Here is a 25988-nt window from a genome sequence, read left to right on the forward strand (position 1 = left end):
TTCCCCCCTGTTTCTTTGTTGATTGCTATTTCCCCCCTGTTTCTTTGTTGATTGCTATTTCCCCCTTGTTTCTTTGTTGATTGCTATTTCCCCCTGTTTCTTTGTTGATTGCTATTTCCCCCTGTTTCTTTGTTGATTGCTATTTCCCCCCTGTTTCTTTGTTGATTGCTATTTCCCCCCTGTTTCTTTGTTGATTGCTATTTCCCCCTTGTTTCTTTGTTGATTGCTATTTCCCCCTGTTTCTTTGTTGATTGCTATTCCCCCTGTTTCTTTGTTGATTGCTATTTCCCCCTTGTTTCTTTGTTGATTGCTATTTCCCCCTTGTTTCTTTGTTGATTGCTATTTCCCCCTGTTTCTTTGTTGATTGCTATTTCCCCCCTGTTTCTTTGTTGATTGCTATTTCCCCCCTGTTTCTTTGTTGATTGCTATTTCCCCCCTGTTTCTTTGTTGATTGCTATTTCCCCCCTGTTTCTTTGTTGATTGCTATTTCCCCCCTGTTTCTTTGTTGATTGCTATTTCCCCCCTGTTTCTTTGTTGATTGCTATTTCCCCCCTGTTTCTTTGTTGATTGCTATTTCCCCCCTGTTTCTTTGTTGATTGCTATTTCCCCCCTCCCCCTGTTTCTTTATTGATTGGTATTCTTTGTTTATTGGTATTCCTCCCATGCTTCTTTGTTGATTGCTATTCCCCCCTTTGCTTCTTTGTTGATTGCTATCCCCTCCCCTCTTTCTTTGTTGATTGCTATTTCCCCCCTTGTTTCTTTGTTGATTGCTATTTCCCTTTTGTCCCTTTATTATTACTCATTTTTAGTTCTGTTTTCTTTCTATTTTTTTCCATATTTATAATTTATGTTCTTTGCCTCTACTTTCCATTAACACTACTTGGTTAGTATTGCAAAACTTGGTGAGTATTGCAAAACTTGGTTAGTATTGTAAAACTTGGTGAGTATTGCAAAACTTGGTGAGTATTGCAAAACTTGGTGAGTATTGCAAAACTTGGTGAGTATTGCAAAACTTGGTTAGTATTGCAAAACTTGGTGAGTATTGCAAAACTTGGTGAGTATTGCAAAACTTGGTTAGTATTGCAAAACTTGGTGAGTATTGCAAAACTTGGTGAGTATTGCAAAACTTGGTTAGTATTGCAAAACTTGGTTAGTATTGTAAAACTTGGTGAGTATTGCAAAACTTGGTGAGTATTGCAAAACTTGGTTAGTATTGCAAAACTTGGTTAGTATTGCAAAACTTGGCTCAGGTTGAATGAGAAAGATATAATCTTGTATATTGCTCCATGTAACCTGAACACTATCTATCTATACTCTCTCTATTCTATTTTGGTCATTTTCTGTTTTGCATGACCATTCGTCAGACCCAAGGGAGACAATTCGAGAATTCAATGAACACATATCTAGGGAAATGGCAGAAACACTAAAGGAAGACTTCCAATCTGTAGTGGAATGGGGACAATAATAGATGGTCACAGTAAATGCTGCTAAGACTCAGCTTGTTTCGTGCAATAATTACAAGAAACCTTCTCAACCACCGATAGCAGTGGCCAAAAACACATTACCTGAAAGTACTTTTTTTTTTAACTCCTCGGTCTAATGTTCACAGGGAACATGAGTTGTAAAAGATGCATCAAGAGCATTGCCAAGGCTGCTGCAAAGAAGGTGGGCTCTCTCTAGAAAGCTACTAACGCCCGAAAGTATCCTGTACCTCTACAAGGCCACCATTCGCCCATGTATGGAGTATTGTTGCCACATTTGGGCTGGTGCATCTGTTACTTGTCTTTCACTCCTAGACAAGGTGCAAAAGAGAGTCGCCAACCTGATAGGTCCTGAACTGTCATCTAAGCTTCAGCCTCTGTCCCATCAGCGAAATGTTGCATCTCTCTGCCTGTTCTACAAGTACTTTAATAGTGGATACTCTGACGAACTACAAGCACTTGTACCTCCTAGATGTAAATACTCTCAACAAACCTGATAAGCAGCTGAAGCCCATCCCTACACAGTAGATATCCCTAGGTGTAAGAAAGCCTTCTACTCCAATAGTTTCTTCCCCGAAACTGCTAGACTTTGGAACTCTTTTTTTGTATATATATAAAATTAGAAACAGTGTAAAGACGGAGTTGGAAAAAAAAAAAAATGGTGATCTCGTTAGAGAGATAATCACTCAAAAATCGAAAGTTAAACAAAATGTTGATGAAACATTGCACTTTCACACCATGGGTGACATTTATTGGATGTGTTTCTTTCTTTTTCTTTTTTTTTATTACATTTTCACTCCAAAACAAGGCACATTGCCACTTTGGTGTAGGGGGCCACTATCAGGGACATAAGCTACAGGGGTACAATGTGGGGAGTTGGGCAGCAAGATGTTGGTTCACGTTACACTTGAACTTCTGCACGTCAGTACAGTTGCGAAAGCAGGAACCCGGAAGGGAATTCCAAAGTCTAGCCGTTCTGGGGAAGAAATTACTGGAGTAGAAGGCTCTCTTACATTTAGGGATCTCTACTGTGAGGGGGTGGGATTTAGCTGCTTGTCGGGTTTGTCGGGGGGGTATTTACGTCGAGGAGGTACAAGTGCTTGAAGTTCGTCGGAGCATTCACTGTTAAAATACTTGTAGAACAGGCAGAGGGATGCAACATTTTGTCGGTGGGACAGAGGATGAAGCTTAGATGACAGTTCAGGACATATCAGGTTGGCGACTCTCTTTTGGACCTTGTCTAGGAGCGAGAGACTAGTAGCAGATGCACCAGCCCAAATATGACAACAATACTCCATACATGGGCGAATGGTGGCCTTATAGAGGTACAGGATACTTTTAGGCGTTAGTAGCTTTCTAGCACGGTAGAGAGAACCCACCTTCTTCGCAGCGGTCCTGGCAATGCTCACAATGTAATTGTTCCAACTCATGTTTACTGTGAACGTTGGGCCAAGGAGTTTAAAAGATGTACTTTCAGATAAAGTGTCTTTGGTCATTGCTATTGGTGGTAGAGATAGTTTCTTGTAATTATTGAAGGAAACAAGTTTCCATCAGTGTTATGTTTAATTTGCGTTTATTGAGCGATTATCGATGCTCGAGTGAAGCCATTTTTTCTTTTTTTGTTTTATACTTGACAGGGTGAGTTATGGGAAACGGATGTTTCTAAGGAAAATAAAACAAATAACAACAAACTAAACGGCATCTTAAGAAGGTTTAAGGAGTACCTCCCTCACGCCCTATCCCTTATAGAAAAATACAAAGCAACGGAGTCGTTGACGTGAATAGAAAAGTGAGCGAAGGGTGGGAAACGCCGAGTGAAAATGAGTGAGTGAAGTGAATTCGTTTAAGTATTTGTCGATCGGCTCCCAGGCGATGGGAGGAAAAAAAGGTTTTGAAAATTAAATCTTTGTGTGAACGTTGATTGGCCGAGAAGCGCACTCTTCTGTCACGTGGTATGCTTTCAACTATGTCCGCCAAACAAAACGCATTTTAAGTTTTGTTCCCCGCAGAATTTGCATGGGCGTATTTAAAAAAAAAAAATCTTTGCACCTCTGAAATTTATCTTCTTTTTTTTGTTTGTTTGTTTATTTGTGTAATTGTGTTTTAATTTATTTATTTGTTATTTTTAGAACAAGAAGTGAATGCATTTTTCTTCTTTTTTTTTAGGTGTGTCTAACTGCACAATATATATATATATATATATATATATATATATATATATGCCTATTGTCAGTGCTGTTTTATTATTAGACTGGGTTCATGTTCGCAAGAGATGGAGGAAAGTTATATTATTCAGGCCATCTGAATAACATAAATGTGTGATTTTCTGTTTCTTTTCATGTTTTCTTGTAGGATATGTGCCCTGCCGTTTGTTTGTTTTCTCTTTTTTTCTTTAGTTCTTTTTCAGGCAGTCGGAAAATCCGCCCTCAACCCGGTTTTCTTCCTTTTTTTTTTTAATTTTAATTTAGCTTTCTTTTTTTTTTTTTTTTTTTTTCAATCTTAAATATTTCTTTTCTGCTCGTTTTTCTTTCTAAATGCCTTGAACTTTTCTCCTCCTCCCCCCTCTCACTTTCTCCTCCTCCTCTCCCTCTCTTCCTTTCTTTTCCTTCCTCTGTCTTTCTCTCCTTCTCTACCTTCCTCTCTGTCTTTCTTTCATTCCCTCCCTTTCTCTCGCCTCTCTCTCTCTCTCTGTGCCTCTCTCTCTCTGTGTCTCTCTCTCTCTCTCTGTGCCTCTCTCTCTCTCTCTGTGCCTCTCTCTCTCTCTCTCTGTGCCTCTCTCTCTCTCTCTCTGTGCCTCTCTCTCTCTGTGCCTCTCTCTCTCTCTCTCTCTGTGCCTCTCTCTCTCTCTCTGCCTCTCTCTCTCTCTGCCTCTCTCTCTCTGCTCTGCCTCTCTCTCCCTCTCTGCCTCTCTCTCTCCCTCTCTGCCTCTCTGCCTCTCTCCTACTCTGCCTCTCTCCCTCTCTGCCTTTCTCTCTCTCTCCCTCTCACTCTTCCTTTCCTTCTGCTCTGTCTTTCCTCTCTCTTTGTCCCTTCATCTCTACCTCCCTCCCTCTCTTTCTCTTCACCTTTTTTCTTATTCTCTCACTCCCATACTCTTTCCCTCTCTTCTCCAACCTCTCTATTTTCCCCTCTTCCTTCCCTCTCTCTTCTTCCTACTTTGTTCTCCTCCCTATATGTTCTTCCCTCCTCTCTCTCTCTGTTTTTCTTTTTTTTCTTCACATTTTCGCTTTCTCATGCTCCCTCTCTTATACAGAGTGATCCAAAAGTAACTCCCTATTCTAAAATAACAATATATTTTTTTAAATATAATTTCTCCAATTAATGAATATTAACAGAAAGTGACGCTTCTGAATTTTTGAGATGAGGATTGGTTATATGTATCATTATTCATCGGACTACTGTTCTAATCTTAAGTGTGATTTTCACAATGTTTCGGTCGATATAACCTCCGACCTTCTTTTTTTTTTTATTACATTTTCACCCAAACAAGGCACATTGCCACTTTGGTGTAGGGGGCTACTATCAGGGGGGCAACAAATACTGGGGTACTATGTAGGGATTTGGGCAGCAAGATGTTGGTTCACGTTACACTTGAACTTCTGCATGTCAGTACAGTTGGTGAAGCAGGGACCTGGAATGGAATTCCAAAGTCTAGCGGTTCTGGGGAAGAAACTACCGAAGTAGAAAGATCTTTTACATCTAGGGATCTCTACTGTGTGGAGGTGGGATTTAGCTGCCTGTCGGGTTTGTCGAGGGTGTCTACGTCATGGGGGCACAAGTGCTTGCAGTTCGTAAGAACATTCACCATTAAAATACTTGTAGAACAGGCAGAGAGATGCAACGTTTCGTCAATGGGACAGATGCTGAAGCTTAGATGACAGTTCAGGGCCTATCAGGTTGGCGACTCTCTTTTGAACCTTGTCTAGGAGCGAGAGACTAGCAGCCGATGCACCAGCCCAAATATGACAGCAATACTAGAGTATTCACCATTAAAATACTTGTAGAACAGGCAGAGGGATGCAACATTTCGTCAATGGGACAGATGCTGAAGCTTAGATGACAGTTCAGGGCCTATCAGATTGGCGACTCTCTTTTGGACCTTGTCTAGGAGTGAGAGACTAGTAGCAGATGCACCAGCCCAAATATGACAACAGTACTCCATACATGGGCGAATGGTGGCCTTATAGAGGTACAGAATACTTTCTGGTGTTAGTAGTTTTCTAGCACGGTAGAGAGAGCCTACCTTCTTCTCAGCGGCCCTGGCAATGCTTTCAATGTAATTGTTCCAACTCGTGTTTCCAGTTAACATTCTTCAGGTGTATCTTGTCGAACTCTGGAATGTTTCTGTCGAACTCTGGAATGTTTCTGTCGAACTCGGGAATGTTTCTGTCGAACTCTGGAATGTTTCTGTCGAACTCTGGAATGTTTCTGTCGAACTCTGGAATGTTTCTGTCGAACTCGGGAATGTAATGTTTACTTCCGTCAGTTACATTGTGAGTAATGATTGTTCTGTGTTTATTATATCCACATGTTAACCCGTCATATCTTATTAGACCCGTGACCATTCAAACTTGTGCCTGGAATACTACAAATAGCAAAACGGAATAAGTAGGCAAGCCTCAAAAAGTAAGATGAGAACAGTAGTCCGATGAATAATAATAAATAAATACCTAAAAAAAAGTATATTACGTGGACTTTTATTTTAAATTCAATATGGCCACCACCATTCGCTACCAGTTTTTCAAGTCGACCATGAACCGCATCCACTGATTTCACATAAAAACTCTTGCGGGATGGATTGGTTGGTTGGTTTTGTTTTACGGCATATCAACCCTTTTCGGGTTATTTAATGCCGAATCCAAAGATTTTGAAGAAAAAATTTTTGTTAATAGAATATATTTGTTGTTTTCACGTCGGTTTCTATTTAACCCATAGTTGGGACCCTAACAGGTACTACCACTCCGGGTCAGAGTGGACCTGGAAGCAATGGTAATTAAAGGGTGGCTCCACACTCCCCAAAGCCCATAAGCTGGGGCCTCACCACTCAATATAGTTTAAGGTCATATCCAGGACCTCTTGCGGGATGAAACTAATAACTTCACGTATTCTCCCATTCAAGATTAAAAACCAAATTCATATAACAGATTTGAAAATAAAAAAAAGCACAGATTTAATTACCACACATTAAGTAAGATATACCCAAAAATTGAGAAAAATATTACAGCATTCGAATAAATTATAGTTATTTTAGAATAGGGGGTTACTTTCGGATCACCCTGTGTGTATATATATATATATATATATATATATAAACTCTGTAACCGGGAAGACCTGATACTTTCATTGGAAACTTTGCTTTCATATAAGCTGTATCGCCTGAAGAGGTCTCTAGCTGACCGAAACATACTCATAACTGTGTAGCAACATATTACAGCTTATGTAAAAAAAAAAGTGTCTACCCTGCTCTACTCCTTATTGAGCACTCTTTGGTTACTTAACCTCTGGAAAACAATAACCTCAGATTATATACATATATATATATATATATATGTATATATATATATATATAATTTTAAGGGGATTAGAACGACAGTCTGAAGAGCAGAGTATATTTTAATGTATTAGTAAATTCATTGATACAATTAAAATAAAAAAGAAAACAGTGCTCGTTGTAATGTAGATATATAATAAGCTCGATAGAGCTATTTTAACATTGAGTAAAATGATTGATAATTTAAAATTAAGAATCGGTTTCAAAAGGAAGAACAAACAAAATCAATAAATTGTACGGTCGTTTCGGAAACAATGTTTTTATTGAGATAGACAATAAGTCTCGGACAATAATTTTATCATATAGTTTTTTGGACAATAATTTTATCATATAGTTTTTTTGGACAATAATTTTATCATATAGTTTTTTTGGACAATAATTTTATCATATAGTTTTTTTGGACAATAATTTTATCATATAGTTTTTTTGGACAATAATTTTATCATATAGTTTTTTTGGACAATAATTTTATCATATAGTTTTTTTGGACAATAATTTTATCATATAGTTTTTTTGGATAATAATTTTATCATATAGTTTTTTTGGACAATAATTTTATCATATAGTTTTTTTGGACAATAATTTTATCATATAGTTTTTTTGGACAATAATTTTATCATATAGTTTTTTTGGACAATAATTTTATCATATAGTTTTTTTGGACAATAATTTTATCATATAGTTTTTTGGACAATAATTTTATCATATAGTTTTTTTGGACAATAATTTTATCATATAGTTTTTTTGGACAATAATTTTATCATATAGTTTTTTTGGACAATAATTTTATCATATAGTTTTTTTGGACAATAATTTTATCATATAGTTTTTTTGGACAATAATTTTATCATATAGTTTTTTTGGACAATAATTTTATCATATAGTTTTTTTGGACAATAATTTTATCATATAGTTTTTTTGGACAATAATTTTATCATATAGTTTTTTTGGACAATAATTTTATCATATAGTTTTTTTGGACAATAATTTTATCATATAGTTTTTTTGGACAATAATTTTATCATATAGTTTTTTTGGACAATAATTTTATCATATAGTTTTTTTGGACAATAATTTTATCATATAGTTTTTTTGGACAATAATTTTATCATATAGTTTTTTTGGACAATAATTTTATCATATAGTTTTTTTGGACAATAATTTTATCATATAGTTTTTTTGGACAATAATTTTATCATATAGTTTTTTTGGACAATAATTTTATCATATAGTTTTTTTGGACAATAATTTTATCATATAGTTTTTTTGGACAATAATTTTATCATATAGTTTTTTTGGACAATAATTTTATCATATAGTTTTTTTGGACAATAATTTTATCATATAGTTTTTTTGGACAATAATTTTATCATATAGTTTTTTTGGACAATAATTTTATCATATAGTTTTTTTGGACAATAATTTTATCATATAGTTTTTTTGGACAATAATTTTATCATATAGTTTTTTTGGACAATAATTTTATCATATAGTTTTTTTGGACAATAATTTTATCATATAGTTTTTTTGGACAATAATTTTATCATATAGTTTTTTTGGACAATAATTTTATCATATAGTTTTTTTGGACAATAATTTTATCATATAGTTTTTTTGGACAATAATTTTATCATATAGTTTTTTTGGACAATAATTTTATCATATAGTTTTTTTGGACAATAATTTTATCATATAGTTTTTTTGGACAATAATTTTATCATATAGTTTTTTTGGACAATAATTTTATCATATAGTTTTTTTGGACAATAATTTTATCATATAGTTTTTTTGGACAATAATTTTATCATATAGTTTTTTTGGACAATAATTTTATCATATAGTTTTTTTGGACAATAATTTTATCATATAGTTTTTTTGGACAATAATTTTATCATATAGTTTTTTTGGACAATAATTTTATCATATAGTTTTTTTGGACAATAATTTTATCATATAGTTTTTTTGGACAATAATTTTATCATATAGTTTTTTTGGACAATAATTTTATCATATAGTTTTTTTGGACAATAATTTTATCATATAGTTTTTTTGGACAATAATTTTATCATATAGTTTTTTTGGACAATAATTTTATCATATAGTTTTTTTGGACAATAATTTTATCATATAGTTTTTTTGGACAATAATTTTATCATATAGTTTTTTTGGACAATAATTTTATCATATAGTTTTTTTGGACAATAATTTTATCATATAGTTTTTTTGGACAATAATTTTATCATATAGTTTTTTTGGACAATAATTTTATCATATAGTTTTTTTGGACAATAATTTTATCATATAGTTTTTTTGGACAATAATTTTATCATATAGTTTTTTTGGACAATAATTTTATCATATAGTTTTTTTGGACAATAATTTTATCATATAGTTTTTTTGGACAATAATTTTATCATATAGTTTTTTTGGACAATAATTTTATCATATAGTTTTTTTGGACAATAATTTTATCATATAGTTTTTTTGGACAATAATTTTATCATATAGTTTTTTTGGACAATAATTTTATCATATAGTTTTTTTGGACAATAATTTTATCATATAGTTTTTTTGGACAATAATTTTATCATATAGTTTTTTTGGACAATAATTTTATCATATAGTTTTTTTGGACAATAATTTTATCATATAGTTTTTTTGGACAATAATTTTATCATATAGTTTTTTTGGACAATAATTTTATCATATAGTTTTTTTGGACAATAATTTTATCATATAGTTTTTTTGGACAATAATTTTATCATATAGTTTTTTTGGACAATAATTTTATCATATAGTTTTTTTGGACAATAATTTTATCATATAGTTTTTTTGGACAATAATTTTATCATATAGTTTTTTTGGACAATAATTTTATCATATAGTTTTTTTGGACAATAATTTTATCATATAGTTTTTTTGGACAATAATTTTATCATATAGTTTTTTTGGACAATAATTTTATCATATAGTTTTTTTGGACAATAATTTTATCATATAGTTTTTTTGGACAATAATTTTATCATATAGTTTTTTTGGACAATAATTTTATCATATAGTTTTTTTGGACAATAATTTTATCATATAGTTTTTTTGGACAATAATTTTATCATATAGTTTTTTTGGACAATAATTTTATCATATAGTTTTTTTGGACAATAATTTTATCATATAGTTTTTTTGGACAATAATTTTATCATATAGTTTTTTTGGACAATAATTTTATCATATAGTTTTTTTGGACAATAATTTTATCATATAGTTTTTTTGGACAATAATTTTATCATATAGTTTTTTTGGACAATAATTTTATCATATAGTTTTTTTGGACAATAATTTTATCATATAGTTTTTTTGGACAATAATTTTATCATATAGTTTTTTTGGACAATAATTTTATCATATAGTTTTTTTGGACAATAATTTTATCATATAGTTTTTTTGGACAATAATTTTATCATATAGTTTTTTTGGACAATAATTTTATCATATAGTTTTTTTGGACAATAATTTTATCATATAGTTTTTTTGGACAATAATTTTATCATATAGTTTTTTTGGACAATAATTTTATCATATAGTTTTTTTGGACAATAATTTTATCATATAGTTTTTTTGGACAATAATTTTATCATATAGTTTTTTTGGACAATAATTTTATCATATAGTTTTTTTGGACAATAATTTTATCATATAGTTTTTTTGGACAATAATTTTATCATATAGTTTTTTTGGACAATAATTTTATCATATAGTTTTTTTGGACAATAATTTTATCATATAGTTTTTTTGGACAATAATTTTATCATATAGTTTTTTTGGACAATAATTTTATCATATAGTTTTTTTGGACAATAATTTTATCATATAGTTTTTTTGGACAATAATTTTATCATATAGTTTTTTTGGACAATAATTTTATCATATAGTTTTTTTGGACAATAATTTTATCATATAGTTTTTTTGGACAATAATTTTATCATATAGTTTTTTTGGACAATAATTTTATCATATAGTTTTTTTGGACAATAATTTTATCATATAGTTTTTTTGGACAATAATTTTATCATATAGTTTTTTTGGACAATAATTTTATCATATAGTTTTTTTGGACAATAATTTTATCATATAGTTTTTTTGGACAATAATTTTATCATATAGTTTTTTTGGACAATAATTTTATCATATAGTTTTTTTGGACAATAATTTTATCATATAGTTTTTTTGGACAATAATTTTATCATATAGTTTTTTTGGACAATAATTTTATCATATAGTTTTTTTGGACAATAATTTTATCATATAGTTTTTTTGGACAATAATTTTATCATATAGTTTTTTTGGACAATAATTTTATCATATAGTTTTTTTGGACAATAATTTTATCATATAGTTTTTTTGGACAATAATTTTATCATATAGTTTTTTTGGACAATAATTTTATCATATAGTTTTTTTTGGACAATAATTTTATCATATAGTTTTTTTGGACAATAATTTTATCATATAGTTTTTTTGGACAATAATTTTATCATATAGTTTTTTTGGACAATAATTTTATCATATAGTTTTTTTGGACAATAATTTTATCATATAGTTTTTTTGGACAATAATTTTATCATATAGTTTTTTTGGACAATAATTTTATCATATAGTTTTTTTGGACAATAATTTTATCATATAGTTTTTTTGGACAATAATTTTATCATATAGTTTTTTTGGACAATAATTTTATCATATAGTTTTTTTGGACAATAATTTTATCATATAGTTTTTTTGGACAATAATTTTATCATATAGTTTTTTTGGACAATAATTTTATCATATAGTTTTTTTGGACAATAATTTTATCATATAGTTTTTTTGGACAATAATTTTATCATATAGTTTTTTTGGACAATAATTTTATCATATAGTTTTTTTGGACAATAATTTTATCATATAGTTTTTTTGGACAATAATTTTATCATATAGTTTTTTTGGACAATAATTTTATCATATAGTTTTTTTGGACAATAATTTTATCATATAGTTTTTTTGGACAATAATTTTATCATATAGTTTTTTTGGACAATAATTTTATCATATAGTTTTTTTGGACAATAATTTTATCATATAGTTTTTTTGGACAATAATTTTATCATATAGTTTTTTTGGACAATAATTTTATCATATAGTTTTTTTGGACAATAATTTTATCATATAGTTTTTTTGGACAATAATTTTATCATATAGTTTTTTTGGACAATAATTTTATCATATAGTTTTTTTGGACAATAATTTTATCATATAGTTTTTTTGGACAATAATTTTATCATATAGTTTTTTTGGACAATAATTTTATCATATAGTTTTTTTGGACAATAATTTTATCATATAGTTTTTTTGGACAATAATTTTATCATATAGTTTTTTTGGACAATAATTTTATCATATAGTTTTTTTGGACAATAATTTTATCATATAGTTTTTTTGGACAATAATTTTATCATATAGTTTTTTTGGACAATAATTTTATCATATAGTTTTTTTGGACAATAATTTTATCATATAGTTTTTTTGGACAATAATTTTATCATATAGTTTTTTTGGACAATAATTTTATCATATAGTTTTTTTGGACAATAATTTTATCATATAGTTTTTTTGGACAATAATTTTATCATATAGTTTTTTTGGACAATAATTTTATCATATAGTTTTTTTGGACAATAATTTTATCATATAGTTTTTTTGGACAATAATTTTATCATATAGTTTTTTTGGACAATAATTTTATCATATAGTTTTTTTGGACAATAATTTTATCATATAGTTTTTTTGGACAATAATTTTATCATATAGTTTTTTTGGACAATAATTTTATCATATAGTTTTTTTGGACAATAATTTTATCATATAGTTTTTTTGGACAATAATTTTATCATATAGTTTTTTTGGACAATAATTTTATCATATAGTTTTTTTGGACAATAATTTTATCATATAGTTTTTTTGGACAATAATTTTATCATATAGTTTTTTTGGACAATAATTTTATCATATAGTTTTTTTGGACAATAATTTTATCATATAGTTTTTTTGGACAATAATTTTATCATATAGTTTTTTTGGACAATAATTTTATCATATAGTTTTTTTGGACAATAATTTTATCATATAGTTTTTTTGGACAATAATTTTATCATATAGTTTTTTTGGACAATAATTTTATCATATAGTTTTTTTGGACAATAATTTTATCATATAGTTTTTTTGGACAATAATTTTATCATATAGTTTTTTTGGACAATAATTTTATCATATAGTTTTTTTGGACAATAATTTTATCATATAGTTTTTTTGGACAATAATTTTATCATATAGTTTTTTTGGACAATAATTTTATCATATAGTTTTTTTGGACAATAATTTTATCATATAGTTTTTTTGGACAATAATTTTATCATATAGTTTTTTTGGACAATAATTTTATCATATAGTTTTTTTGGACAATAATTTTATCATATAGTTTTTTTGGACAATAATTTTATCATATAGTTTTTTTGGACAATAATTTTATCATATAGTTTTTTTGGACAATAATTTTATCATATAGTTTTTTTGGACAATAATTTTATCATATAGTTTTTTTGGACAATAATTTTATCATATAGTTTTTTTGGACAATAATTTTATCATATAGTTTTTTTGGACAATAATTTTATCATATAGACTTTGTTTTAAAAAACTGATAAAATTATTGTCCAAGACTTATTGTCTATCTCAATAAAAAACATTGTTTCCGAAACGATCGTACAATTTATTGATTTTGTTTGCTCTTGCTTATGAAACCGATTTTTAATTTTAATTATAAATTATTAATCATCTTACTCAATATTATATATATATATATATATATAAGGTAAAATTAAAAGCCAAGAACAATGCGAGATTTTTTTTTTATATAAAGTAAAATTAAATGAAAACAAAAGAAATAAATTTCTTATTTTTGGTTGTTTGTTTTTTCTTTTTCACACAAATTTGAACTCTAAACAACAGTCATTTTTTTTTTCTGTTGTATTCAATGGTGTTATAAATCTCAATATATTTCAGACCTATTAGTCCTTTTTCAAGAGAAGACAACAGAAAAAAAAAATGACTGTTGTTTAGAGTTAAAATTTGTGTGAAAAAGAAAAAACAAACAACAAAAAAAAAGAAATTTATTTCTTTTGTTTTCATTTAATTTTACTCTATATATAAAAAAAAAATCTCGCATTGTTCTTGGCTTTTAATTTTACCTTATAATTTTCTTCAACAATGCTTCAAGCAAACTACAATCTACTTATATATATATATATATTAATATTAAGTAAAAGAAATTAATAATAATTCAAAAAGAAAAAAGAACAAGATCATTAACAATTAATTTTTTTACTTATAATTTTCTTCAACAATGCTTCAAGCAAACTACAATCTACTTATATATATATATATATATATATATATATATATATATATATATTAATATTAAGTAAAAGAAATTAATAATAATTCAAAAAGAAAAAAGAACAAGATCATTAACAATTAATTTTTTTACTTATAATTTTCTTCAACAATGCTTCAAGCAAACTACAATCTACTTATATATATATATATATATATATATTAATATTAAGTAAAAGAAATTAATAATAATTCAAAAAGAAAAAAGAACAAGATCATTAACAATTAATTTTTTTACTTATAATTTTCTTCAACAATGCTTCAAGCAAACTACAATCTACTTATATATATATATATATATATATATATATATATATTAATATTAAGTAAAAGAAATTAATAATAATTCAAAAAGAAAAAAGAACAAGATCATTAACAATTAATTTTTTTACTTATAATTTTCTTCAACAATGCTTCAAGCAAACTACAATCTACTTATATATATATATATATATATATATATATATATATATATATATATATTAATATTAAGTAAAAGAAATTAATAATAATTCAAAAAGAAAAAAGAACAAGATCATTAACAATTAATTTTTTTACTCAATATCTATATAGCTCTGGGGTACCTACACCTATTGAGCTTATTATATATCTACAGTAGTATGGGCACTTTTCTTTTAGAAGTATTACTGCATTTATTAATGCATTAAAATGAACTCTGCTCTTAGGACTCCAGGTCTAATTCTCTCTATAAAATATAAGATGTATATGTATATTCCCCCCCCCCCCACCTCCCACTTTCTTCCGTCTCTTCCTGCTTTATTTTTCTTCATTTTCTTTTTTGAACTTCCCTTTTCTCCCTCTGTGTGAGGCCAGGCGTCGTCGTTTTTTTTTTTTTTTTTGTTAACCAGGTGTTTATTTTGTTTCTAGTACTCTACAATATCACGTAAATTTGTTGAGGTGATGAGTGATTACAACACGACGCAAATTGACTACAGAGACCGGTGTAAAGCTCGCATAAAGAGACAGATGGAAATCAGTAAGGCTTTGTATTTTCGCTCCTCCTTCTCCTCCTCCTCCTCCTCCTCATCGACAGCATTTAATCGTCATTTCATACACACGCACACACACACACACGCGCACACACACACGCACACACGTATGATCTCTCACTCTCACTCTGTTATGCTCACACTCTCCTTTTTTTTTATCTCACTCGCAAAAAAAATCTCACCAGATGCAAGTAGATGTATTAAAAAAAAAAAAAAAATTTTTTTTCTTTTCTCACACATATTTTTTATAAATTTTTTTTTTTTTACATTGGGGGGGGGGGTCATCACCTATCAAGGCCCGAAGGCCACTCAGGGATAAAGGTTATTGCGTGTAGAGTAATCAATGAGATAGTATTGTAGTAATCATTAGTATTGCGGGAGTTTGATAGAGTGTCTTACTTAAGTGGGCGGTTTGGCCTTCGGGACAAGATCAAAGTGCAGTATCTGTTCTCCAGATGCTGCACTTCTATTTCTTGTTCTCTTTCGGTGGAGGAGAAATCCTTCACGACTGAGACAATTTTTATTTTTGTACCTTTTCTCCACGTTAAAAAACGACCCTGGTGTCTAACGCTGTCCCGTGGGGAGGCATAGTAAATAGGTACTTAAGGGGGCGGTTTGTCAGGAGTTTATTTATGTTGGACTTGAAGACGTCCAAGTTGTAGGCAGAAAGTTCCAAAGGCGTGCAGTTCTAAGAAAGAAGCTCTGCTCATGGAATCTACGTTTGGATTTAGGCACAAATAAAGAATGGGGAAAATTATTGACAGTAGTTTCAACGAGGCGGGTGTTTCTCGTGAAATATTGGCGAGGGGGGGGGACGAGGGATTGGAGTTCAGACGAGCACCTGCCATATTCTCTAATCTCATATATATACTAGCGAGGGGGGTGTACCCGGCGTTGCCCGAGTGTTTTTGGGTGAATGAAAAGAAAAATCGTTGGTTGTTTTTAAAAAAAAAAACGAAGTCTTGACGCGCAGTTGGAAAATAATAAAGTGAAAAAAAAACAGACATGTGACTTGGCAGGTGCCTGTTTTTGATGACTTAATAACGGAAACTTTGAGTGCGGGACAGTGTTTTATTTACCGCGAGTCTGTTCGGTTCTTTTTTTTATACGAAAAAGCTTAATGCACGGCGATCGAAAATTGTTGAATATTTATCTTTTGAAAGTCGGGCAAATTAAATAGACAGGCGACCCTGGTTGTTAACTCGTAGATATTATCATTTAGGCGCGATATAAAATGTTTTAAGAAGTTGTGAGGCGACTGATCGGTTCTCAGAAAGAAGCCTTTCTTGGACATACACGAAAACATACACACACACACATTTTTGCTTTTATATTTATAGATAGCTGAAAAAAAATATATACATATAAAATACAAAAATAATATATCTATAAAAGTGAACGTGTCTGTGTGTATGTATCTGTGAGTCTGTGTGTGTCTGTGTACATTTCCCTATGCAATAACTCTGTCAATTTTAAGTCTACAGACTCCAAATTTGATATTCAGGGTACTGAGATTTGGAAAAATCTTTGTAATCCGTTTTCGGCCAGAAATTTTGCAGTTAAAGGGGTCAAAGTTCAACGATTTCACCTTTGAGAACTCTACCAAACTCCTCCGCCAATTTTGGGTCTAAACACTTGAAATTTTAGATATAGGTTCCTTGGACATGGATCTAACTTAATAACTTGATTTGAGCCCTAGAATATAAATTTTAAGGGGTCATAATAGGGATCAAAGTTTTTAAAAAATTGACTGCTTTTTTTTTTTTTTTTGCTCAACATAAACCGCCAAACACCTGGGCAACGCCAGGCTGAAATGCTAGTAAATAAATATATGCATAATCTATTATATAAATCTCACCTGTCTGTTTAAATGTATGTATGTATGTCTGCCTAAAACTTTCAACAGAGGCCATGCATTTTGACGAGATCCGTATCGTTTTGAAGCTCGACCCTTTGGATAACAAATATCAGAAAAATTGGCTAAAAACATTAATTCCTTCATCTTCAACTGTGCACTTTTCTACAAGAAGGGGTCGCTTTCTTTCGCCAATATTTTTCGAAAGTCGTCCCCTCCTTTCAATTGACTAGCCTTAATTTAAACCTTTGCCACTCCCAGTTTGGCGATGGACGCAACGGCAAAGACGCCACTTTTTTTTTTTTTTTTTCACGTTCTTTTCCTCCTTCGCGTTGCAAGTTAAAGCCTGCCTTTCTACTACCACTTTTTTTTTGTTTTTTTGCGCAACACACATCTCCAAACGCCCAGGCAATGCCAGGCACCCAAACTAGTATAAATATAATATATATATTATGCATATATGCATAATATATATATATATATAGACTAGTATAAATATAATATAAACATATGCATATATGCATAATATATATATATATATATATATATATATATATGATGATTGCAACGTCTTGTCAGACAAGTGCAACTCCCTCAGACATTTAAAATCCATATAAATTAATGGAATTTGTTAATACATATGTGCAGGTTTTAGTGACTTCATGTTTAAAATAGAAAATGGCGTAATGAAAAATAACTATAAGGTATTTACAACTTCTTTTCCAATTTTCGGATATTTTAATCATGCCCAAACGCATTTTATTTTCTTTCGGTGGATTGATTGTTGCTATTTCTTCTGACGAGTTAAGGGCATAATAGATTCACTGATTGATATAATAATTAAGTGATTGATTTTGTGCTACGAAACAGATACTGTCAAGAATTGTAAATGTTAATTGATTTAAAGGATTAAATTGTAAGATGGTCAACATAATGAAATTTGGAATATAACTTGTTGTCATTTATTCTCTATATTGCTCTGTAATTACATTGAGCTTCTTAAATAAGGGTTGGTATATATTATAAGGAAACATAATTCAAGCACGCAAAATGCCTTTTCTGGTTGCGTGAACGGTATTACTGGGCTTGAAAAGAAATGGAAAAAAAAAAATCAATAGTTTTACCAAAAACTTAATGCATTTCGCCATTCATAGTTTAGCAGATATGAGGGTTTGAAGTGTATATCCGCACTCCAAAACATGGAGGCTAAAGCCTTACCTGCTGATGTTTGCATCTTTAGCCGCTTTATTGCTGTTGTTGTTCAATTTGACTCTGAAGTAAAGCGATGGATCCATGTTTCATCCATCAAATCACAAATTAACAAAATCCTCCGTTTCTACTGGTACCATTCATAGTTAAGCAGATATGAGGACTTGAAATGTGCCGAAGACTTTTGGGATACTCTGTATTATAGGTGTTTGAAGAATATTGAAAGATTTATGAAATGGACTTATCGGCATAATCATGTTGACACATCCTTATATCACTACAGTTAAGCAATGCTAAGCCTGGCCAGTACCGGATGGGTGACCAATTTGGGAATTCAAGTCATTGAATATACATCCATATTAATTTTATTTTGCGTATGACATATATATATACACACAGGACCATTTTTATACACAGATGCTAAGTCTCTCTCTCGGTTCAAAATGTTGAGATCCAGCAACAAAAACTGCAAACCAGCTTGATGCGGGTACTGGTCTCCCGCTTTATGGTTTTTTAAATCAAAGATTTGCTTCTCCTAGAAAGGTTGCCTTCACCACGGCTTACGGGATCCCTCTCCACCCCAACACACACATACATACATACACACAAACACACACGGTGCTAGTTGGCCGTTGACCCTGAAAAAGGGTTCATTCGCCCCTTGGAAGGTCTTGTTTTTAAACCTTCAGGAAGACTAGCCACCCTCCTCACCAAACAAGTCTGGTGGGGGAACCAGTTTAGTCGCCGGTGACCCGACCATGAGGCAGGTAATACTGGGTTACATGGTACCAGTAGTATATGACATGACCTGACATATATATATATATATATATATTTATACACACACACATATATTGTAGTTTTTAAATGTATTTTCACGCACATACACATTTCACTGAACAGGTTTAAATAATATATATACTAGCATTTCAGCCCGGCATTGCCCGGGTGTTTGGATGGGTATGTTGAGCAAAAAAAAAAAGTGGTAGTAGGAAGGCAGGCTCAAACCCGTACCGCAAAGGAGGAAAAGAACGGGGTAAAACCTAACGTTTATGCTGTTACGACCACCGCCAAACCGGAAGCGACATTTTTTAAAATTAAGGCTAGACAATCTAAAGGAGAGGATAACTTTAAAAAATATCTGAAAAAAACGTGACCCCCCCCCCTGTAGAAAAGTGCCTAGTTGAAGGGGAACATATTGATGTTTTTAGCCAATTTTTCGATATTTGTTGTATGAAAGGTCGAATTTTAAAACGATACTGATCTTGGTAAAATCCGTCGCCTCTATTGAAAGTTTAAGGCAAACATGCAAACATACATACATACATACATTTATATATTGGTAACTAAAAATTTTCGACCCAAACTGATGAAAAAGCTTGCCCTATCTCTGAATACCCTTTATGTAAAATTTCAAATATTTAGACCAGAAATTGTCTAAGTAATTTGGAAGAGACCGCAGAGGTCAATTTTTTTTAACTTTGACCCCTATTATGACCCCTTAACATTTATTGTTTTGGGCTCAAATCAAGTTATTAAGTTAGATCCATGTCCAAGGAACCTAGATCTAAAATTTCAAGTGCATAGACCCAAAATTGTCGGAGGAGTTTGGTAGAGTTCTCAAAGGTCAAATTATTGAACTTTGACCCCTTAATCGCCAAATTTCTGGCCAAAAACCGATCACATCGATTTTCCCAAATCTCAGTACCCTGTATATCAAATTTCGAGTCTGTAGACTAAAAATTGACAGTTATTGCGTAGGGAAATGTACACAGACACACACACTTTTATAGATATATAGATACTAGCAAAAGTACCCGTCGTTGACTGGGTTCAAAAACAGCCTACAGAAAATGGACTCTGATTTATGAAAGTATGATAGGTTATGAAAAGGAAGGGTTGTAAATTTGGATTGAATTTGGGGGTATCAAAACCAAAGCAAAATATGATGAAAGTAAAAATAAAATAGATAAACCCTATAATTTATTATACCATACCTGTTCACACTGAAACACTTATCACAATATTTTGTGGATCTATATTAAAAAACCTTGTTAAACTTTGTGACATATTTCCATTCTATAGAGGTCAGGTGCAAACGAACACCCCATAATTTTATTATACCATATTTCTTCAAACTGAAACATAATTATCAAAGTAAACTTACGCAGATAGATATGAAAAGTCTTTATTAAAGTTTGTGCCTATTTCCATTCTATGGAGGCCAGGCGTGAACGCAGACCCCACAATTTTATTATAACATCCCTATTTAAGTTAAAACATACTTATCAAAGTATTATTATGTACATCTATATCAAAAACCCTAGTAAATGTTTTTTCTTCTAATTTTTAAATTTTTTATTTCCATACTTTGTGGACCAGGCGTGAACGCAGACCCCACAATTTTAATGAATCCCCATTCTGCTAGATCAAACATACCCATTCCTGTGTCTCGATACATCTCCTATCATTATATGTAATCAGTTTTTTAAAATAGTCAATCATATAGGAGCCTATTCGTGACCACACACACAGACATTCAGCTTTATATTATATATATATAGATACACACACACACACACAAATATATAGATTAGCAAAATACATATACACTGACATACACATTGTAATCTATTCATACTTTTTTCTCACATTCATGCATTTCCTTCACTTTTTATTTGTAGTGTAATGTTTATATATATATATATATATATATATATATATATATATATATTCTTTTTCGTTTTTAGTTTTTGACATTAGTTTATATTTTGCAGTTTACACTTATTTCTCGCATGTACGTGTATATTTATACACATTTAGATACCCACGTTTACACACATACACACTTCACTGGACAGGTTTAAATATGTAGTTATATATATATATATATATATATATATATATATATATACACACATATATTGTAGTTTTTGCTTGTTATTATACGAAGCATCCAAATGTTTTTTTCTCTTATTTTATTTTTTTAAATATTTATATTTCATCAAAAAAAAAAATTTTTCCATGTTTTAAATTTTTTTTATTTATTAATATTTTTTGCATCTCTTTTTTTTTACGTCATTTGCAACTAAGATGATGTATTTTTTGTATTGTTGTGCATGTGATGAGGAATTTAAAAAAAAAAAAAGGTAAAATTTCTCATATTTTCAACTTAATTTTTATTCATCATTCATATTTTTTTTAATGTGTTTTTATATGTTTATGTTTTTACGTGTTTTATATAAATTTTGTGATTTTTTTTTTTTTTTTATATTTTAAATTTGGATGCCATTATGTTTTTTTTTTATGATATTGCAATCAAATTCTATTTTTATAAACGTGTCTATTGTTTTTATTACCTTTTTTTTATATTTACGATTGAAAACAATTTTTTTTTCTTTCTCATAAATATGCTTTGTTGCCTTGTTTGCGTTTATTTTGTGAAACTCTTTTAATGAATGTTTCTTTTTTAGGGTGAAAATCTTTGTTTCATTAAAGGGCTGTTTTTTATGTGTCACAAGTCTTTTTAATTACAGATATTTGCTTCTGTTAAAAAAAAAAAAAAAATTGAATGATGGAAAAAAAAGTTTCCAACAGATGAAAAATTGAAAAAGAATATGTTAATTTAGTTTTAATAAAAAAAATATTAGTTACAAAATATTTTGGGAAAAAAATATGAAATCTTAAAACAAAAATGTTTTTTTCTAGAAAAATTTCATTCGGAACAAATGTTTAAAAATAATCTTTTGATTTAAACAAAAAAGATTGAGCAATCGTAGAAAATATTTTTCTTTAAATCAGAAGATTTATAAAAAAAATTTTTTACCTTTTATATAAAAAATTGTTTTTTTAATTTTTTTTGTTTTCAAAAATCGGAATTTTTTTTATTTAAATTTGTTTTTTAGCTATTCCAAAATTTGATCGCCAAAAAAAAAAAAAAAGAAACCTGCATCCTACCCAAAAAACGAACTGCTATTTTTGAGGTGTTCGTCTTTTTATTTCTCGTTTTTTCCTGCTCTAGCACGCCACATTGTCGCGTAAATTTGTCGAAGTTATGAACGATTACAACACATGCCAAATAGACTACAGAGAAAGATGCAAGGGACGTATACAACGACAGCTGGAGATCAGTAAGAGATATTGGAAAATTTTGGCTTTTTTTTCCTACGTATATACATATACATATCTATATATTCCTATCCTAATATAGTGGTTGTTTTTGATGGCTTGTGGTCAGACTGTCTAACCCAGTTCTTTATTTCTCTTCTATAAAAAACTAATGTTTTTATAAATATGTTTTCTTTACTTTTTTTAATTTTTTTTTAAATTTTGCTTCTTTCTGTTTTAGCTTTCTGATTTTTTTTTTTAATTTTCTGATTTAAAATTTTTTTCAAATTTTGCTTTTTTTAATTTTCTGATTTTTTTTTAATTTTCTGATTTTTTTTTGATTTTCTGATTTTTTTTTTAGTTTCTGATTTTTTTTTAGTTTCTGATTTTTTTTTTAGTTTCTGATTTTTTTTTAGTTTCTGATTTTTTTTAAGTTTCTGATTTTTTTTAAGTTTCTGATTTTGTTTTAAGTTTCTGAATTTTTTTTTAAGTTTCTGAATTTTTTTTTAAGTTTCTGAATTTTTTTTTAAGTTTCTGAATTTTTTTTTAAGTTTCTGAATTTTTTTTTAAGTTTCTGAATTTTTTTTAATTTTGTTTTTGTCTTTCAATTTTCTGTTTTAATTTTTTTTTAATTTCGACTTTTTTTAATTTTCGGATTTTAAAAAATTTTGGTTTTTTAATTTTTCTTTGTTTTTTTTTTGTTTTTTTTTAACTTTGTTTTTTTAACTTTGTTTTTTTTGTTAAATTTTCTAATTATTTTCTGATTTTTTTTAAATTTTGCGTTTTGTTTTTTAATTTTCTGATTTAATTTTTCTTTAAATTTTCTTTTTTTTTTTCGAAACAAAATTTGTTTTTGGTTTTTTTATTTTTTTTTTCCAAGACTTTTTTTTTTTTTTTTGCTCCATCTCTTTTCTCACTTTTTTTTATCCATTTTTTTTTTCGACATAAAGGGACAAAAAAAAGTGTCATTCAAAAATTTAGTTTTAACTTTATTATCAGATAAAATGTGATCTTTATGACCACTTGCATGTTTGTTGAATATTAGCTAATTAACACAGACACCCACCTGGCCAGAAGAATAAAACATCTGGTTAAATTGATGCAGAGACACCTGATAGTTTAACATTGGGATCTACCACTTTGTGGGGGACCCCAGTGTGGATTTGTTGCCAGTTATAGGCTAGGGGTCCTATTATTAGAAAGGTTGCATGTTCAATTACTATATGAACTCTCCCATCGATTTCGACGTATGAGGTTTCGCCACAAAAACCATGTGGCTTGGAAATGATTTGTTTATAGTGGTGAAGGCTTTGTGTAGAACCAATTACACTTTGTATTACTGCTAACCTTTTACATCAGAGTTTCCTTCTCCAAGATACACGTCTTAACAAAGACTGGAAGTGTATCTCTCTCAGTGAATAATTGCACCGCTAGATACCAATCTGGAAATTTCTATGACTCTGCACAGTACATACAGTGCCTAGCCTTCCCAAATGGTCACCCATCTGGTGCTGGCCAGGCTCAATGTTGCTTAATTTCAATAATAAAGCGTTGAATGAAGCATGCTAAATCCAGTTTACATATATATATATATATATATATATATATATATATATATATATATTGGACTCAAGCAGTGCCGATTCAGGGGAGGTGTGGTTAGAGATTGCTCAACCTTTGCCTCACAATTACATGCGCAGCTGCCCCTTCTATAGGTATCTGTTATACCGGTCTTTCTATGCATAAGGGAAATTACATCGGTTCTCACTATATATATATATATATATATATATATATATTCACAATATTATTTTGTATTCCTGCACGTCAGCAATTGAAAACGAATAAAGAAAAGTTATAAGCTTTTATACTTTTCGTATTCTTTTTTATTCATATATATATATATATATATATATATATGTGTGTGAACTGGTGTAATTTCCCTTATGCATCCAAGTGAAATTACTTTTTTCTTCACTCTATTCCCTCTGCTTCATTTTTTGTTACCAAGTAAGATCTATGACTTACTTGCAGTTTCATTAAATACTTTGCAAGCAAAATCTGATTCCGCATTTTGCTAAATCCTACCCTTTGATGAGAAAGAAAGTATTTCTTCGAAACTCTGCAGATTAAGGACTATCCACTTATTTTGTGCTTCCTTTTTAAAATCGAATATGTTTTTAACTCTTTTTCAAAATCTTTTATTAACTACTTGTTCTTACATATACATATGTAATATCTATATATATACATACATATATATGTATGTATGTATATATATATATACACACACATACATATGTATATATATACATATGTATGTATATATGTATATATATATATATACATATGTGTATGTATGTATATATGTATATATACATATGTGTATGTATGTATATATGTATATATACATATGTGTATGTATGTATATATGTATATATACATATGTGTATGTATGTATATATGTATATATATATATATATGAGCAAATAGTTAATGAAACATGTTAAAAAACACTTTGAAAAAGAGTTAAAAACATATTTAATCTGAAAAGGAAACACTAAATAAGTGGATAGTCCTTAATCCGCGGAGTTTCGAAGAAATACTTTCCTTCTCATCAGAAGATAGGAATTAGCAAAAAATAGCCAGATATCTTTTCTCTCAACATAGGATCTATCTAATGTGTGTGTGTATATATATATATATATATATATATATATATATATATATATTCACATATATATATAAAATAAAAATTATAATTAAATTTACCAAAATGATCCAAGATGGTAAAATTAAAGTATATTATAAATATTAAAGAATTAATATTTATAAAATTATCTCAGCCAGATGTAAAAGCTCGATAAAACAAATAGGAGATAGAGCTTATAACAAGAGCAAACAGTTAATAAAACATGTTAAAAAAACACTTTGAAAAAGAGTTAAAAACATATTTAATCTGAAAAGGAAACACTTAATAAGAAAAAAAATATGAAGTAAGCCATGATTTATCTCCCCCTGAAATCACTACAGCTTTAATAAGCAAAGAGCCATTAAATTCTATTGAATTTTGGGGACAAAAGCTGGTGGAAATTTAAGATATTTACAAAACAATGGCCATTCTATATCAGAAACTTGTTTTTTTTTTGTTTTTTTACATGGTAGTCAACACTTATCAAGGCCCGGAAGCCACTCTGGGATAAGGGTTATTGCGTGTACAGTAATCAATGGGATAATATATAGTAATCGTTAGTAATGGAGATCTGATAAAGTGTCTTACTTAAGGGGGC

At 29.3% G+C, this 25988-nt stretch overlaps 1 protein-coding gene across 1 annotated transcript in view; it reads left to right on the forward strand.

Moving 5' to 3' along the window:
- LOC145270567 (syntaxin-like) overlaps positions 1-25988 on the forward strand; it is a 619650-nt gene that overhangs the window by 464406 nt on the left and 129256 nt on the right. The window contains exon 6 of the mRNA XM_080126202.1: positions 15406-15514. Within this exon, the coding sequence (XP_079982328.1) occupies positions 15406-15514 (109 nt within the window). The remainder of the gene's footprint in view (positions 1-15405; positions 15515-25988) is intronic.

This window comes from Euprymna scolopes, chromosome 46 (genome assembly GCF_053919585.1).
Source record: "Euprymna scolopes isolate OS-2025 chromosome 46, ASM5391958v1, whole genome shotgun sequence".
Lineage (NCBI taxonomy): Eukaryota > Metazoa > Mollusca > Cephalopoda > Sepiida > Sepiolidae > Euprymna > Euprymna scolopes.